This window comes from Limulus polyphemus, unplaced genomic scaffold, assembly GCF_000517525.1.
Source record: "Limulus polyphemus unplaced genomic scaffold, Limulus_polyphemus-2.1.2 Scaffold2091, whole genome shotgun sequence".
NCBI classification, from domain to species: domain Eukaryota; kingdom Metazoa; phylum Arthropoda; class Merostomata; order Xiphosura; family Limulidae; genus Limulus; species Limulus polyphemus.
The window spans coordinates 11,946-29,485 of record NW_013667701.1 but is presented as its reverse complement, the minus strand read 5'-3'; the positions used below and the strand labels follow the sequence as shown (position 1 = coordinate 29,485).

The 17,540-nt window shown below is 33.5% G+C and overlaps 1 protein-coding gene across 2 annotated transcripts in view; it reads right to left on the bottom strand.

Moving 5' to 3' along the window:
* Positions 1-12,873, bottom strand: part of LOC106465909 (ubiquitin-associated protein 1-like) — a 25,012-nt gene extending 12,139 nt beyond the window's left edge. Inside the window, exons 1-6 of one of the 2 annotated variants that reach the window (XM_022393851.1) lie at positions 12,759-12,854; positions 10,193-10,246; positions 7,637-7,742; positions 6,489-6,607; positions 4,134-5,315; positions 848-1,093 (exon numbers count right to left, since the gene is read on the bottom strand). In XM_022393851.1, the coding sequence (XP_022249559.1) occupies positions 848-1,093; positions 4,134-5,315; positions 6,489-6,607; positions 7,637-7,658 (1,569 nt within the window). In that variant the 5' untranslated portion in view covers positions 7,659-7,742; positions 10,193-10,246; positions 12,759-12,854. Of the gene's footprint in view, positions 1-847; positions 1,094-4,133; positions 5,316-6,488; positions 6,608-7,636; positions 7,743-10,192; positions 10,247-12,758 lie in introns of both variants that reach the window. The other variant, XM_013926146.2, reaches the window with a different exon arrangement.
* Positions 12,874-17,540: the final 4,667 nt, after the last annotated feature.

The window sequence follows — 17,540 nt, the reverse complement described above, 5'->3', positions numbered from 1 at the left end:
ATGCTCGCTGACAACATGCCTTGCCAGTGCATCAGTGGTTGGCAAAAACCTTGTCATTATCATAATGATCTGACAGGGGGCTATGGATGGTAAAAGCGTGGAAGGTGAAGACATTGTTTTATAAAATCTAATTTTAAGTACTTTTAAGTTTTTCAAGCATCTGTATAAATCCTGGAAATGTCATAATCTAAGTAGAGACAACAACCTAGTAAATGAGACTCTCTCCTCTTCAAACCTGGAAACATCATAATCTAATTAGAGACAATGATCTAGTAAATTAAATTCCCACCTCTTGAAACCCTGGAAATGTTATAATCTAATTAAGAGACAATGATCTAATAAATGTCTTGAGGAACAACTTATTTTGAATTATTTACTCACTTGATTTCAACACCTGCAACCCCAAAGTAAATATTTATATTTTAATTATTATTCAAAAGGAATTGCTGCAAACCTTTTCACGAGTTTAAAAAGATATGATTTGTTTACAGGCTCATTGGAAGTTCTAGGTCAAAATATTAGTTAATATCCAATAGCAAATTAAATTTTCTTAACACACTCCGGACTAATCAAGTTAACATTATTCAAATTTATAATTGTCTTTTTTCATTAATTAAGCTTGGAACTTATAGAAAAATAGTTTTCATAACTAAAAACAAACTATTCAGATAATCAATTCCTTTCTTAGTGGTTACTTTACTTGAGCAAGTAACAATCAATCTTGTAGTGAACAAGTAAGTGCACTGAGAACCAATGTGATACGGATCAGAGTTAAATGTTCTAAATTTATTTCAAAATAGGAATTTTTCTCTCTGAGACAATTTCTAAAAATTAAGACAAGGATAACCTTTTTATCATTGTTGCCCAAGTGTTTGACTGCTCGTGAAACCATATCTTGTGGGAACCCCATGTCACAAATAGTGTCCACAAGGTACTTTTCCTCAGCCCTCAGCTCTCCATATGGATTTGGTAATTGAAAATCTTCAGAAAAGGCACTTGCTTTACTATTAATGGTGGTCAATTCACAGAGATTCTTGGTAGTGTTTACAGTCTCAGAGTTATTGTTAACAGGAACATTTTTACTCCATTGTATCTGTGGGAAAACAGGTCAATATATTTTATATGTTAATTCTGGACCAAACATTTTCATTCATAGCTTAAATAAATATTTTGCACGGCACTTTCTTGGAAGCTTATTCCTTGAATAAATGAACCTTAAGCCTGAACAGTACACTGAATCTGTTGTTTGGAGTGGAGGCTTTTGCATTTGTTTGTTTTTGTTAAGCAAAAGTTACACAATGGGCTGTCTGTGCTGAGCCCACCATTGGTACTGACACCCAGTTTTGAGTGTTATAAGCCTTTAGACATAATGCTGAGACACTGAGGGGGGGGGGGTAATACAAGCATTATTTTTTAAAGAAACAAAACTTTTTCAATGCCATTTTTTATGTATCTTTAATTCCTGTAATTATATTTAATTCAAAGTAATTAAGTAAACACATGAGTACTTTATGGCAATATAAGAAAACATTATTAACTGAAATTCAAAGTTATATATTTGTAAAGGTGTGACATTATTACATTCAAAATTATAGAAATGTGTGAGACTAATATGAACAACTCACATTCTGATGTTAGTTTCCTCCAAATTAACAAACGTGAAAAAAATTCTTACACTTATCCGTTGTTGCTAGTTTTCCTCTGATACAAAGTTCCATCTCTCACTGATCCATTCTACTGTTTAACTGACTTTTAATTCCACTTGGTGATTAGATTTAGTTAACCCAAAAATATATGAATAAACACTCTAGCAAGGTAGTTCAACAGCTTTGAACAGTAACAGTGAGTCTTTTAAATAAAATTTTCAGTGAAACAAAAACTAAAATACAGTATACATTAAAAGCAAATTTCCAAAACATAATACACCTGTTAATGGTTGTCAGTAAAATTTTAAGGTACAAACACAGGATAGTTTTACTTAAATCAATCAAATGAAACCGAAATATGAATATACAATGTATGAAAATGACAAAAAATATGTTTTTGAGATACATTGTTTTGTCTATTTTAATAAATAAATGCATGCTGTTTTAAATCTACTTTGCATCTATAACAATAAAAATTTTGCACCAAAGAAAAGTTAATTGTAACTTCACGACTCATGTTTTTATCTAAGTATACACGACTCATGTATCTACCTATACACACAAGTTTTTACATAATACACCTGTCACATGGGAATCTAGGAAACTAAATATATAAAATCAATGTTGTGATGAATACAAAGGTAGAAAAAAGTTAAGATATATCCCTCTAAATACATGCAAAAAATTACCATCTATAGTTGTGTACAAATAAATCTTCTTAAAATTCAAGTGTTTCAGTACACACTATTAGTAAACTATCAGTTACTCAGTATAAAGAATTAAGTTATTCTAGTCGTTCGGCATATAGAAGTAAGTTATTCTAGTCGTTCAGCGTATAGAATTAAGTTATTCTAGTCGTTCAGCGTATAGAATTAAGTTATTCTAGTCGTTCAGCATATAGAATTAAGTTATTCTAGTCGTTCAGCATATAGAATTAAGTTATTCTAGTCGTTCAGCATATAGAATTAAGTTATTCTAGTTGTTCAGCATATAGAATTAAGTTATTCTAGTTCGTTCAGCATATAGAATTAAGTTATTCTAGTCGTTCGGCATATAGAATTAAGTTATTCTAGTCGTTCGGCATATAGAATTAAGTTATTCTAGTCGTTCGGCATATAGAAGTAAGTTATTCTAGTCGTTCAGCATATAGAATTAAGTTATTCAATCACATTACCCATCATTCCAAAATAAAGTAGGCTCATGCATTTTAATTACTCTTGATAAGTGAGGGTTATTGTAATTTTATATCTTTAAGTTTTCTTTAACTAAGTCATTATACATAGTCCAATCTAACACACTTGATAAACTTTGAGTAACATACACAGATGTACATACAAGAAATACTTGAACTTGAATACTGAAATCACACAACATTCAGAAAGAGCAATTGACACACAAATACGATTATTAAAAATAAACATTTAGTTTGTCTGCAAAATTCTTATCATTTAGATATGTATTTTAAAATATTTTAAATGTTGTTAACAAGCTACAAGTACTTCACCCTAAATCACAACACTAAGTTTAAAACTGACAACAAACAAGCACCCTTAACTATTGTAGAAACAGTTCTCCAGATAATTGTTTTCTGTAAGGCGTAATCACTCCCAGAATTCTGTCAGTGAGCTAATTATGAATTATTTTGCTATTTCAAAATGTGAAATTTGGCACAGGATTAATTGAGCAAATTAATTCATCAGATAATGATACAAATAATGACATTACAGCTATATCTTATTTTTTTACACAAAACTGGATCATTAACAAGTGCACCTATAGATACTTATGGTGGTTAGACAGGTGTTTATTTTTGCAGCTCTACTGTGTGAACTACACAGATCTTGTGCTAAACTACAGAAAGCTAAAAGAAGGCACCCATTAATAACTGTACCACTATTAAAATGACAAGAACCATATTCATTTTCCCACAGCAGTATAATAACTTCTCAACATTTTTTTAAGTCCATATATGGATGATTTTTGATCGGGAATTATGCTGGTACACCCTTTATCTGGAGCACTATAGACAGAAGTGAGACTTCCTGAAGTCATAATTTTCCTATAGTGAAAATGTATTTCTAATAGATACTTACACCCACTCACACTTCCCACCCTTCTTCCCCACTTCTCCCGTGCTCACACCTTCTGCCTAACTTCGAAGTTAAGGTTTCGTAGAGGAGTATAGAGGGAGTCACATGAGCATGTTATGCTACTATTGTTTAAGAGATGACACATAATGATTTGCATGAGAGACATGTTGGAATATAGTAATTCCAACAAGGGGAGAGTGCAAGGCTTGTGGCATGCATAAAAAAGTTTGCATACAGAGGGCAGCACTGAATGGGAATAGCTAATCTGATATGGCACAGATCAGTAATAACTGGTGTTAATATCCAAATCATCAAACGATTGACATGGTAACCAATCTTTGCATGTACATTATTCTATTCACACATACAACACATTTTTTAACAACAGGTTACTCACTTGAGCACCAGCAGTGCTAACGGCTCGAGGTCGTGGTGGTGGTGTCACAGACCGTATAGATACCTCATTGATATTTTCATATTCAAGAATATCAGACAGTGTTCGCAGATCAGAAGTACTTTTTGAGCTTTTAAGTCTTAAATGCTCACTTAATGACGAGCCTGGATGAGAAGAAATACTGGGTTCCACTAGATGTTTAGAAAACGTGTTACTAGACTCCTCACTAACCGAGACTGATCTTCCAGTATGATTATACAGAACTCCTGGAAGGTAAGATCCTTGTGGACAAGTACTTTTAGATTTAATAACCTGGGAATTTGGTGAAAATCTAACACTGCTGTAAGAGCCTTCAAGTGAATCTGGAGTCTTTATAAATGGATACGAATTCACTGGAGCACCAGTATTATTATAGAGTGAAATGGAGACTTCCCCTTCAAGTGGTATGGATGAATTTGAATCGACCCTATTAGTAGTTAAAGCAGCAGCCTGGTACAGTGAGCTACCAGTTACAGATCCATAAGAGTTTGATACAAATTGATGTCCATAGTTCACAGGAGCACCATTAACAAACTGAGAAGCACTAGAAACTGAACTATAGAGAGGAGATGCTGAGGTTACTGCAGCTTCTGGTCCAGGTTGACTAGGTACTCCTCCTCCAGCCATACCTTGAAATACTGTATTTAATTCTTCTAGCTCATTAATGCTCTTCAGTTCCATGTAGTCAAAAGGACTGAAGTCATCACTTTCAAAATCCGCTAAGTTAAGCCTCTTTGATTGGTTATTATTGCTCTCTATGGGTTTGTTTTCTAATGCTTCTGGTGGCAAAAGTCGCTGAGGTTGCAGTATTGATGCAGGTTCAAATATGTTACCGATTGGACTTTGCTGGGAAACATTACCTTCAGCATATCTACCTTGATAAAAAATTTTATTAGGAGAGCTACAAGCATTGACTGAATATCTGATTTGAGATGGGTCAGATTTTTCTGGACATTCACACCCATTCTCTTGGTTTTCTTGGACTGCTTGGTCAGTTTCACTGTTACTCTGAACCATTGCAATGCTTTTGGTAAATTGTTCAATCTCAGAGGCAATCTTTTGAGTCTTGGCTTTTTCGGCAACTTCTTTTTCTAGTTTGCATTTTTCTGCATGCTCTATGACTTGTTTCTCAAGATTAAAATCATACTGAAAAAATAAAACAAAAAACAATGTCAAATGCAATAGATCCTGGATTCATGATGCTATTATTATTTTAACCAAAAGCATAAAAATAGATATTGTTTAATCATTCAGTCAAGTTTTTACCAAGAAATATCAGATGCAGAGTTCTGCATTATTCTTTGATTAGAAAATAAATATATTTGAAAAACAAGAACTATTACTTTTTCAAAGGAAATAGTTTAAATAGATTGTACAGGAACATGAACTAAAATATGAAAATAAGTTTATGTTAAATGGGTTATTTTGGATTATTTCAATCAGAAAAAGAATGCAAAGTCCAGTTGATTTAATAATAGCAAAAACATTTTATTTCTTAGACTGCAAGTTCTACAAATTTCATATACTAACCTAACATTAAGTGAGTGACGGGCCTAATTAATAAATAACATTAAACAGTCAATTACTTGCAACTTTTCTCATATCTAAGGTATTTTTCATATAGTTAGCACTTCATTGAGGCACAAACTCAATATTTACAAAACTAAACTGGCTGACAGTAACAAATGCACTGACTAACAAGCTCAAGAACTCAGTAATAAATCCTCTGTAACACTCAGAAGTCAATCATCTCTAGCCTAAATCAGTTATTATAATGATTAAATCAGTTTATAAACTTTGAAAAAATGTTTATGTAATAAGCCATGCTCTTTTACTCTTAGTCAAAACTGCCTGAGGTACAACAATACAAAAGTCTAAATTAAAAAAAAAGCCTACAATACTAATTATATTTAAACATACTAAATGTGTGTATAATTACACACACATACAGTAGACTACTTACACACTATAGTTAAAAAGTTTAAAATTTCGGCAACTGTCAATTTTTCATCCCTAACTTATAAGATTTATTGACAAAAGATTTTTATTCATCTCCCCATCTTTTACTCTTTTTCTTAAACAAAGTTTTGATAATTTACTCAATATTATAACTTTTATACTTATCTTCCTGTACTAAACTTGTAGAAGTGGCTATTATATTTTTACTCAAATTGAAGTATTGTTCAAAATAAATTACTGTATGGTTCTGTTAAAAAAAAAAAAATTACCAGTATTGACAATATAATTGATAGGCAGGATTAGTCAGGTATATCAAATAATCCTTCAAACTTTAATATGCTCTACTAACACAATACATACATCTTCTTCAAGAACATTTAACGAGAAAGAGGAGTGAAAACTTAAAGGCAGAGTCACTTTTCTTGGTGGTCGAAACTTTTCTCCAACTTTAACTGGAACTCCCTCTAAATACCCTATAACTGCAAAGAAATAAATACATTCATGAAGTCAGTGTTAATAGGACATATAAAAATTCTAAATAGTTGTTGATACTTCTCAAAGATTGGAATAAAGTAACATATTACTAAAAGTATAGAAAAACAGTCTAATATTTGCCTACCTAACTGCATATGGGGCACTTACTTATCATTTATGATTTGAAACATGCAAGAAAACACGCAATATTCTTAGCATTAGTATCTTAGTGCTTCGAAATCTGATTAAAGTAACATAACACATTTTATATTTTTTTCATCGAAGAATATACATGAATAATTTTACTTTTTTATGATTGATGTAACACAATTTACAAATCAATCCTTAGAAAAAAAAGAGCTCAAAATTTTCCATCTTCTGATCTGTAGTTATTTTCGGTGCAATCAAGATGCTCCCCAGAACTATTGACATAGTTACTGTTTGAGAGAAACGGCTGGCAATAACAATTCTCTCAACCAGTAACTGAAGAGTTATTGCGGACAACATTAATAAAAACTTGCAGATTATCCCCATAAAGGTTTCAGCAGAGTCGTGTTCACAGACATATTGTGCATAATTGATGAAAGTATTGAAAACTGTCTATTTCAGCATTCTTAACTCAACTTTCAGAATAAAGCTATACATTTATTATCTTACTAAATTCACTATCTTTACGTTACTCTTAGCCCTATAGACATGATTTTCAGATGAAAAAACCGAAATTTTATAACTTTAATATAACCTTTCTTCTTCTTCTCAACAAAGTTTTAATTACTAATATGAAATGAAATGCTACAAAATTATATTTGATTAATTAACCTAAAAAACTAATTACTATATCCAGCTTTTCAAACCAGTAGACTTATCAAATGCAAACGATGCAAGTCATTTTAATACAATATCAAGAAAACTCAATGTATTTTAATGAGTTATTAAATGTTGAAAATAACTTGTGCATTAAAATCAGTAATTACCTAATGAATTCAAGTTCCTACAATATGTAAGTTATGGTTAGCATTAAAAACCAAACTCACCTTCTTTTCTGTCATATGCCATGAGTGATGTCAAGAAATAACTTGTTTCCAAGAAGTACCTTAAGGAGCAGGTGATCCTTCTATTCTGTTGACATAACTTCTACAGCTAATAACGTACACCATAAGAAAAATAAAATTGCTATAAAGTAAACTTTAAAAGAATATGTAGCAATGCACAGTAAGTTTATGAAATAACCACTACATAAGTAGCAAATGTTAAGATTTTCTTACACTGAAAATGTATTTCCAATAGGTACTTACCTCCATTCACACAAAGCCATCTCAATCTTCTTTCTGCCCCCTAAGCATTGTTAAAAAATGTTAATGTTCAGTGCACCAGTCTATATACCCCACAAATTTCACACCACTTTTGAATATGTATAAAGCATGTGAACACCCTCCACCAATAGTACTGCGCGACCTGTATTAGCGAAGCTAGCTGCCTCTGATTCTCCGGCTCAATCCCCCACTTTCGAGAGTTGGTAGGATCTACAATGTAGTGGGGAGGAAGGATGGAAAGTAAATACATTTTCAGTGTAAAAAAAATGTTAACTTCTGATAGTCTCACCACCTCTCACACAAAGCTAGAATCCTACATTAAAAAGGTGGATGGGTTGGTGTAGGTGCCCAATAGTGAAACAAAGTGGAAAGTGACCATCAAAAAATAACTGGCGTGCTAAAAGATGAAACAAAAGCACAAATGCGAGGAACAGTACTACTTCTGGAACAGGTATGCTCTTGCCCCGTAAGAAGGAAATTAATCTAAAATGGGTAGGGAAAAAAAAGGACAAGCACAAGCATAATTCGTTCTTAGAGGTGCAATCTATAGTAACAGACAAACTTAGAAATCTAGCTCCCTGTCAACTAAGTCCCGTACCTCCTCAGATAAAGTCGAACCCAATGTGTGGGTAGTTGTACCAGAAGCATCGTTTACTATAATGGGAACTTCCATTGTCGATACATCGAGTCACAAAGTCATCCTAAGTTACCATATAATCGGTAACAATAAACAAATGCAATAAAAAATAATTTAACAATTGAATGCAAACACAGTAAAGAAAACTGTTGAAAAAAGGTATTGAAATGCCAATGAAGTACAATAGTAAATGGTAGTCACATATGAAAAAACACGCATCTAATGCTGTGCCAATCATGAATGTGAAGATTGAGCGGCAGAATCAGAGGGAGCTTGCTGCGCCAATATGGGTGGCACAATACTATTTGTGAAGGGTGCTCACATGCTATATACATGTTCAAAGTGGTATGAAATTTGTGGGGTATATGGAAAAGTGAGCTGAGTGTTAAAAATTTTTGGCAATGCTTAGGTGGCAGAAAGAAGACCAAGATAGCTTTGTGTGAAAGGAGATAAGATGTATCAGAAACAACTAGTAAACATCGTCACTGGTGTTTCATTGTAAAACACCAAAAAGATATGATCTACATCAATTATTAAAACAATTCAATAGTAAAAGCCCAGAGGTTACACATTTAATAATTAAAGTATTTTAATGGATACAAATAATAACATAACAGCCACAGGTGATCTCATTGAAGTATCTAAACTAAGGGAATTAATAAGTTTGATGAATCATATTTTTTTATGTTAAATTTCAAGGACAGTAGAACAAGAAACCATGAATCTAAGACTTGGATATATCAGACATATCCCTGAGTGGAAGTAGCTTTAAATTTCTAATAGGATGGTAAACCGATGAGGAAAAAAACTGCCATATAGAGTTGTACATGTTACATATTTATAGAAATTTAAGAAAAGGACTGGTGAATAGTTGGGGGATCAGGACTGAGTTTAACAATTAGTTTTCTATTTTGTAAGGGATGATTGAAGTTAGAAAATCCTTGATGGGACAAAAGTCACCTTAATGCCAAAAATTACATGACTTGATAAAACAAAAGCTAACTACTGAAAAGATGTCATCCTCAAAAGATGCCTAGTTTTTCATTAAGTTTCTATCAAACTCATTCCATACAGTTTTCATCAAAAAGAAAAGAACAAGCAGAGCATTGGATAACAAAATAAATGTTACCATAAATAGAGCAAAAGGAACACCTACTGTATAGATTTCCAAACTTTCTCAGCATCAGACCCCCCCAAGAACATTTCACATTCTGATTGAATATCTCACCCTTCAGTTTGGGAACCCCTGCCCTATTGTACTGAAGGCTTTCCATTGAATACAGTACACAAACATAAAAACAAAGTTTTGGGCTAGACTATGCATATATGTGAAAAATTATATACAAACTTATGTTAATTAATCCTGAAAATATAATGGATAACGTCAAATATAAATCAAATTTTCAATTACAGTTTCATGAATAATATTATTTTAAGGTTTGGTTTATGTAGAAACACTAAAATATAAAAAGAAATTAGGCTAACCCAATTGTCACACAAAGAAATTTCATGACACGCTATTACACTGCGTTTTACTTTGAATACTTTTCGAAATAGACTATTATTATGGAAACAAACTACTCGGGAAGAATCATTTGGTTAACCAATTAAACATACAGAATATTATTAAGCAAACTAACCTGACTAGGGAATCAGCTGGAAACTTCTGATTCAAACTATGATGTTATGAAAATCTGTAGAGTTAAACATGTTACTACTGGCTACGGTATATGAGGTTGTTACATAACCTTACACATCAAATTAATAAGATGTAAAAAAATGTGTTTAAAAATTCTTTCACTTATTTCTATTAAAAATTTCAAACAACATCTCTAAATACAAGCAACAAGTGTACGATTGCAGCTTGAAATCCTCACAATGATTAAAATGGTATAAATCTGAATCAGACCTCCATTTTAATCAGAGCACGATGTTACTGGTACATTAAATCATTTTGCTGAACCGCCAAATACTTCAAATAAAAAACTTTAACTTGTAGTCAATCTAATCTATCAAATATTAGATGTTTACATTTCTACATATATAATATTTGCATCACTACTAAAATTAATAGAAAAACAATCAAAATACTTTTTACTTAGTTATTTATTAATATCAGAGTACAACAATTTATAAGGTTCAAGCTTTTTTTTTAAAGAAAGATTTATGTATATAAATAATATCACCTGCGTTAACTTAAGGTCTTTTTAACAAAATAAATTGTGAGAAAGCCAAGTGAGGTCATTTGGACAAGAAGGTTTCATCTAATTCTGAAAAATAGACCAGGTATCATTCTAACTATACACAACTTATTTTCCAATCTTCAAGAAATGTGGATAACAGTACAAGTAATTTCATCGAGGTAATTGTTATAAAATCTATATCTCTAAAAGTGAAGTCGTTCTATCTACAAACGAGTTTAGTTTAGAGAAGTGTTTCCTAAGATTTTACTTTTTAGGTATTCCTTTACTAGGAAAGTTACTCTTTACTCTGTATCACTTGAGAATCATGAGCATTTCCTACAGATAACATGTCAAGCCATCAACTATTTTGGTCTCTAGAATAAAATCGTGGTATTTTTACACTCCAGAAAAAAAAAACACAAACAAATGCAATTGTTTAAACTTCTCAGTTATCATTACAACACTTTTTTTAGACTTCTTTTAGTCCCAAACCCAACAGATGAGTGATCTCCTTACAACAGAGAGAGACCAAAAGCTGAAAATAGCATTCCAAGCATGATTTCATCAGTCTCACAGAGTGCCAATAACACTCCAATGTCTAAAATCCAAACTTTCACCGACAAGTTCTAGTTTCTAGTCAACTCCAACCACAAAATCCTCAGAACACTCTCAACAATCACATCCAGGTATCTCCTCTTTCCTACAGTAGGGAGGTTTACCTCTAATCTTCCAAATTCTACAGGGCCAAACAACATTGAAATACTTTTTTCACATTCCACTATCTTAGTATGGAACAATAATGATTTACATACTTAAGATAGTGTAAACACAGGTTAGCATAAAAAATCATGTTAAATGTCTTATTACGTTTACTTCAGTCAAACACAATGACACTTGGCTTGAAAGATGAAGTAGGAAATTAATTAGATATCAAAAACATTTCATATCAATTTTTGTAGGGAAGGAAAATTTATTTTTCTTTTTTCCCAGTGTAAAATAACACAAATCTTCATAGTTATTGCATACTTTCCTCAATGAAACCAATTTTTGTATTCTATTTATAAGAAGGTTCCTCTAAAAATGTGACTTAAAGTACTTAGCCTTGCCTTACTCATATATATATATCATTAACTTTAAGGCAACATTTTTACAATGGGAAAACTCCATTATATGTATCTATTTTAAATGACATTTTAGTAAAAATCTTCATTAAAAAAAATAACTAAAAACTGGGTTCATAAGGTGAAGTATTCAAAATCTTGAACAAGTAAGCTGTGTGTTATATTAACAATGGCAAGAAAAAGAAACACTGTCCTCATGAAAACAAGTGTGCAGTAATCTTTGTGTAATCTCAACTTTTTCTGCATGAGCCTTCAAGCCTAGAGTCAACATACTTTACATAGACGATAAATGTTAAAGCAAGAGACAATGGAAGGAATTTCTGTACACTGGCCACCTGATTCTCCATGCAATATACATAGGCCTACATGTACAACAATAGAAGGAAAATATAATAACTTGAATAAGAATGAAATATGTCTTTTTACAAGCAACATAATTTATCAGTATTACTATTAGTTAGGCTTACAATGTTACATATTATCATACTTTATATATTATTGTACTTGTAGGTATTTCCACTGGAAATTACACTTTCCAGTACAACTTACGAATAGGTTAGTCCTAACCAAGACTCGGAGTAATATTTAGATTTAATACTAATTATTACGCCCAACGTAAAATAAACGTAAACGTTAACAATATTAACTATAACATTCGAGATTTATCGATGATAACCATATCGTCAATGTATAAGTTAAGACAAGAGTAACAAATTTAAAATTCAATGTCTCTGTACCAACGTTAGGCTAAACAGTATTTCACTATTTGTTAATTATTAAATAGTTATACTATTAGTAGTACTACAATATTAATAATTACATTTTAATATAGAATCACGATTAAATAATTTAAAGCTACGTAATCTTTTTTGCAGAAAAATCAAAGTAGCAGTTTAGCCTACGTTTCAGAATTCTTGCTACTGATGAGTCATTCTGTTATAATCCAGTTCAATTTTCGTTGAAACTAAACAAACTCTTCTGAGTCATACGACAGCCATTTTCTGAAATGTACACATACAGTGCTGACGTCACACGGCTATTTTGCAGTTGCAACTCATAAAAGTTTGTTTTGTAAGTTTACGTGAATAATACTAGTGATATGTAAAACACATTTTCTGCCTAAAACATTTAACAATATTCATTATTGCATTACATATTGGTTAATAATCTTGAAACAAGATGGTCTGCGCTTTCCAGAGTTGAAAATAAGATAAAACTGATAAAGAGAATATCAAAAATATATTTCTATGTTCTATTCGCCACGTGAAGTCGAGCCCTGTATTTTAGCGATGCAAATCTTTAAGCTTACCGCTAATTCACTGGTGGACTTCATCATAACATTGCTTTTTTGAATAGATGCAGCAATCGTTGAACAATATATATGCTATCGATTAAATAAAACATTTTATAAGTCATTTATTTGTGTTCAAACGCAAAGTTCACGATGCACTATCTGTGCTGTGCCCCCGTGAGTAACGGGCCTAAAATGTTTGCGTTTGAAGGAGTAGAGAAGGCAAAATAGATATCAAGTTTATAACATTTTTCAGCATAAAATGATAATCAAAGTGAAAGTTTCGACATTTAGCATTGTTACGACCAATACTTCAAATGAAACCATCTTTCGAATTAATTAATTTGGATGCAAATGGTTTTAACTATACTCACAAATAAAGATTTTTATTAGGACTAGTTTCGGCCAAGACCTGGATCACTTAACTGACACCTGATGTGAAAGTTTTTAGGGTGACAAAGCTTATTAACTTTTAAAAAATATCTTAAAATGTCCTCAGGTATCCTCAGAAGAACAATACGTTGTTTAAATGCCATGAGGAGAGCTTGTTTTATGGCTGTCATCTTCATCCTTGTGCTGCTTGGATGTTCCGCCTGTCTGTCTGGCTAGCAGTCATTTCAATGTAATTAATTATACGAAATAATTAAACATCGGGGGTGGTCGAAGATTAATCAATCCTCCTTCGCCACGATCGAGGATTAGGAGAAAAATAACTTGTAAGTAGAAAGGGCTTAAGTGGTTGGATAAATAATAAAAATGGGTTTGTGAAGCATAGAGACTGATCAATTCTAACAAACGGCCGATGTAGGACTTAAGTTCCTTCAGGGCGGCGGGGATCTAAAACTCCTATGCCAAGAATTTGATGTGGGGCGTTACTGAGAAAACCCACTTTTACTGGTAAGGCGCCAATCCATTACCAGTGCCGGGTTAAGAAGAAGTGGGGGCAAGTAGAGTGATAGGCGTGACTGTAGGCTATTTATTGAAATTTAGAGTCTTTTGTCATTCGTCGGATGTTGTTTAGGAAGTTGCCCCTGTTGAAAAGGGGTTTGGTTTGGGGCGAATCATCTGGGATAAAGCAATAGGGCTAAAAATGTTGGTCAGGCGCCGAATAATCTATCTGACCAGTGCCCAAAGCTGAAAAAGAAATTTCTTTCAGTTACTTGGTGAGTGTTTTATGTGTTTTCTAGGATGTTTATGTAATTGAATGGTGATATGTATGTGTTCCAAGTTTCTGGTGTTAGAGTTAATTGTTTGAACTGTTTGGTCTGTGTGTTCCTGTTTTTGGCTATTCTGTAAAATTTCGTGGCAAGTTGTGTAAAGCGATCTTTGATTGTTGGTAACTTGATAATGCTGTGTAGGTATTCTTGAGGTGTGTAGCTCAGCAGTCTGTGTGCAATTTTAATTGCTCTGTTTTGTAAAATTTGTAGTTTCTTGTATTGGTTATCTGACATGTTACTGGACTTCCGTATTCCATGAGTGGCCTGATAATTGCTCGGTAGATTGTTATGATTGATTTAGGTGAACATCCTTTGTTTGTTACGGCTATTTTGTTTAGGTATTTTACTCTGACATTTACTCTTTTTGTAATGTCCTTGAAATGCGTGTTCCATGTTAAATTTGAAGTGAAGTTTATTCCTAGAAATTTAACTTTATTCGTGAAATGGCGCGTATCATTGAACCCAACAAAGACACAAGCCATTGCATTTCACAAAAAAATAAACAAATCAAGGAAAAAATTCAATAATCTCAAGTTAAAACTTAATGACGCGAGTTGCACCACTTGGAAACAGAGTCCAGTGCGCGTTGGACTCTGTTCGAGGCTGTACCAGGGTTGCTCGAAATGGCGATGTCGTCCGCGTATCGTGATGTTGATGTGTATGTTTGTTCAGGGAACGGGATGTCGTTAACAAATGTGTTGTGTGTTGGACTGAGTACCGAACCCTGTGGGACTCCTGCAGAGAATCCTAAACTAGTCGAGAATGAATCGTTAATTTTTACCCTGGCAGTTCGATGATTTAGGCAACTTGAGATCCATCTTAGTAATGTTATAGGTACTTTTAGTGAGTGTAGTTTGTATCTTAGTCCATCGTGCCATACTGAATCGAAGGCTTTTTGAATGTCTAGGAATGTGGCTATTGTTGTTTGTTTTCTGTTGTATCCGCTGTAAATTGATTCTGTTAATCTTACTAGATGATCGGTTGTCTGTCTATGTTTTCTGCCAGAATTCTGATTCTCATTAATTAAGTTATTTGCTTCAAGGAAACAGTTAAGTCTTTTTGTTATTATTTTTCCATGAGTTTATCTAACGTGTTCAATAAGCTAATTGGTCTGAAGTTTTTGGGATCGGATAGGTCATTGTCTTTTTTAGGTATGACTCTAATAATTGCATGTTTCCATGCTTTAGGGTAATAGCCAGCTTGTAGTGAGATATTGTAGATGTCTGCGAGGTGTTAGCCAGCTTGTAGTGAGATGTTGCAGATGTCTGCGAGGTGTTAGCCAGCTTGTAGTGAGATGTTGTAGATGTCTGTGAGGTGTTAGCCAGCTTGTAGTGAGATGTTGCAGATGTCTGCGAGGTGTTAGCCAGCTTGTAGTGAGATGTTGCAGATGTCTGCGAGGTGTTAGCCAGCTTGTAGTGAGATGTTGTAGATGTCTGCGAGGTGTTTGATTACAGTGTCGTTTAGGTTCTTTAGGATTGTGTTGCTGATTTGGTCATCCCCAGGGGCTTTTCTTTTGACGGACTTGAGTGTCTGTTTGATTTCTGTTACTGATATGGGTCTTGAGTAGAAGTCTTTGGTTGTTTTGTGTTTTGTTTTATCTAGTTGTACTGGAAAAGTTGGGTTAAATGTTTCCTTGTTGTTGCTAATGTAGTTCTTGATTTTTGTGAAGTGGTCTCTACTGAATGTGTCTAGATCAGGGGTGATAAACGTGTCTTTGTAGTATTGTGCGAATATTTCTGTTTGTTCAATGTCTGAAGTGGCTGTAATGTTCTTGTAGTGTAACGTGTTTGTGCTGCTTGAGTCTTGGGTTTTCGTTATGTTTTTAAACTTCATCCAGAAAGTGCTTGGATCATTGAAGTTTGGGTCGATACTTTTACAGTATTGGTTCCAATTGTTTCGTTGTTGTTCGCGGATTAATTTCTTGATGTTATTATTTAAATTAGTCGTGGATTTCCGGAGCTTCTTAATTGAAGAGGAGAGATGAAAGGGGTAGGTGTGCGTGGCTGGTTATTGGTTGGGAGTGGATGACTGAATCGAGGGAGGGGTGTTTTACGGCGTGTTTTTTCCGCTTTAAAGTGGAAGAAGTAATACGAAACTCCGTTGTTGAGGATGGTTTCTGCGATGTATTTAGATGTCGTCTGTTGTTGAGGGTGGTTTCTGCGATGTATTTAGATGTCGTCTGTTGTTGAGGATGGTTTCTGCGATGTATTTAGATGTCGTCTGTTGTTGAGGATGGTTTCTGCGATGTATCTAGATGTCATGTGTTGTTGAGGATGTTTTCTGCGATGTATCTAGATGTCGTCTGTTGTTGAGGATGTTTTCTGCGATGTATTTAGATGTCGTCTGTTGTTTAGGATGGTTTCTGCGATGTATTTAGATGTCGTCTGTTGTTGAGGATGTTTTCTGCGATGTATTTAGATGTCGTCTGTTGTTTAGGATGGTTTCTGCGATGTATTTAGATGTCGTCTGTTGTTGAGGATGTTTTCTGCGATGTATTTAGATGTCGTCTGTTGTTTAGGATGGTTTCTGCGATGTATTTAGATGTCGTCTGTTGTTGAGGATGGTTTCTGCGATTATTTAGATGTTGCTACGATTTTGATGAACTTCCTCGGTAGACCTGTAGATTTTGCGCGGATTCTATGGACGGCATGGAGCTTGGTTTTGTATTTAGTTTCGATTGTGTTACGGATTTCGTCAGTGGTGATTGAAGGGTAGACGCCTCTTAGAGATACCGATAGTAGATTACTATAGCTTCGTGGGGTGGGACAGAGTTCCATGGGTTGCACAGATATTTAAAATTGGATCCGGTTTAGGGTTGCAGGAAGATGTTGCCTCTGCGTAAAAATTCTGGTTTTGGTTGCGTCGTTTTCGTTTCGTTTTTCCTGGCAGTTATTTTGATTTAAAAATAATTATTTCCTAAGAAATAATTACTAATCAAGGGTGCTCGAAGATTAAACAATCCTCCTTCATCCTGCTCGTGGCATAAGGTTACATTTCAATTAGTGGTCAGCGGAGTAATGAGCCGTATGGATGAAGGGGTAATAGTAGTAACTAATAATTTGATCAATAGGATAAATAAATAAATAATTAATAAAAAAAAATTAAATATATATATATATATATATATATATTGGAAGGTCGTATGAAAGTGAGGCAAGTAGGCAGTAGTGAAGGCA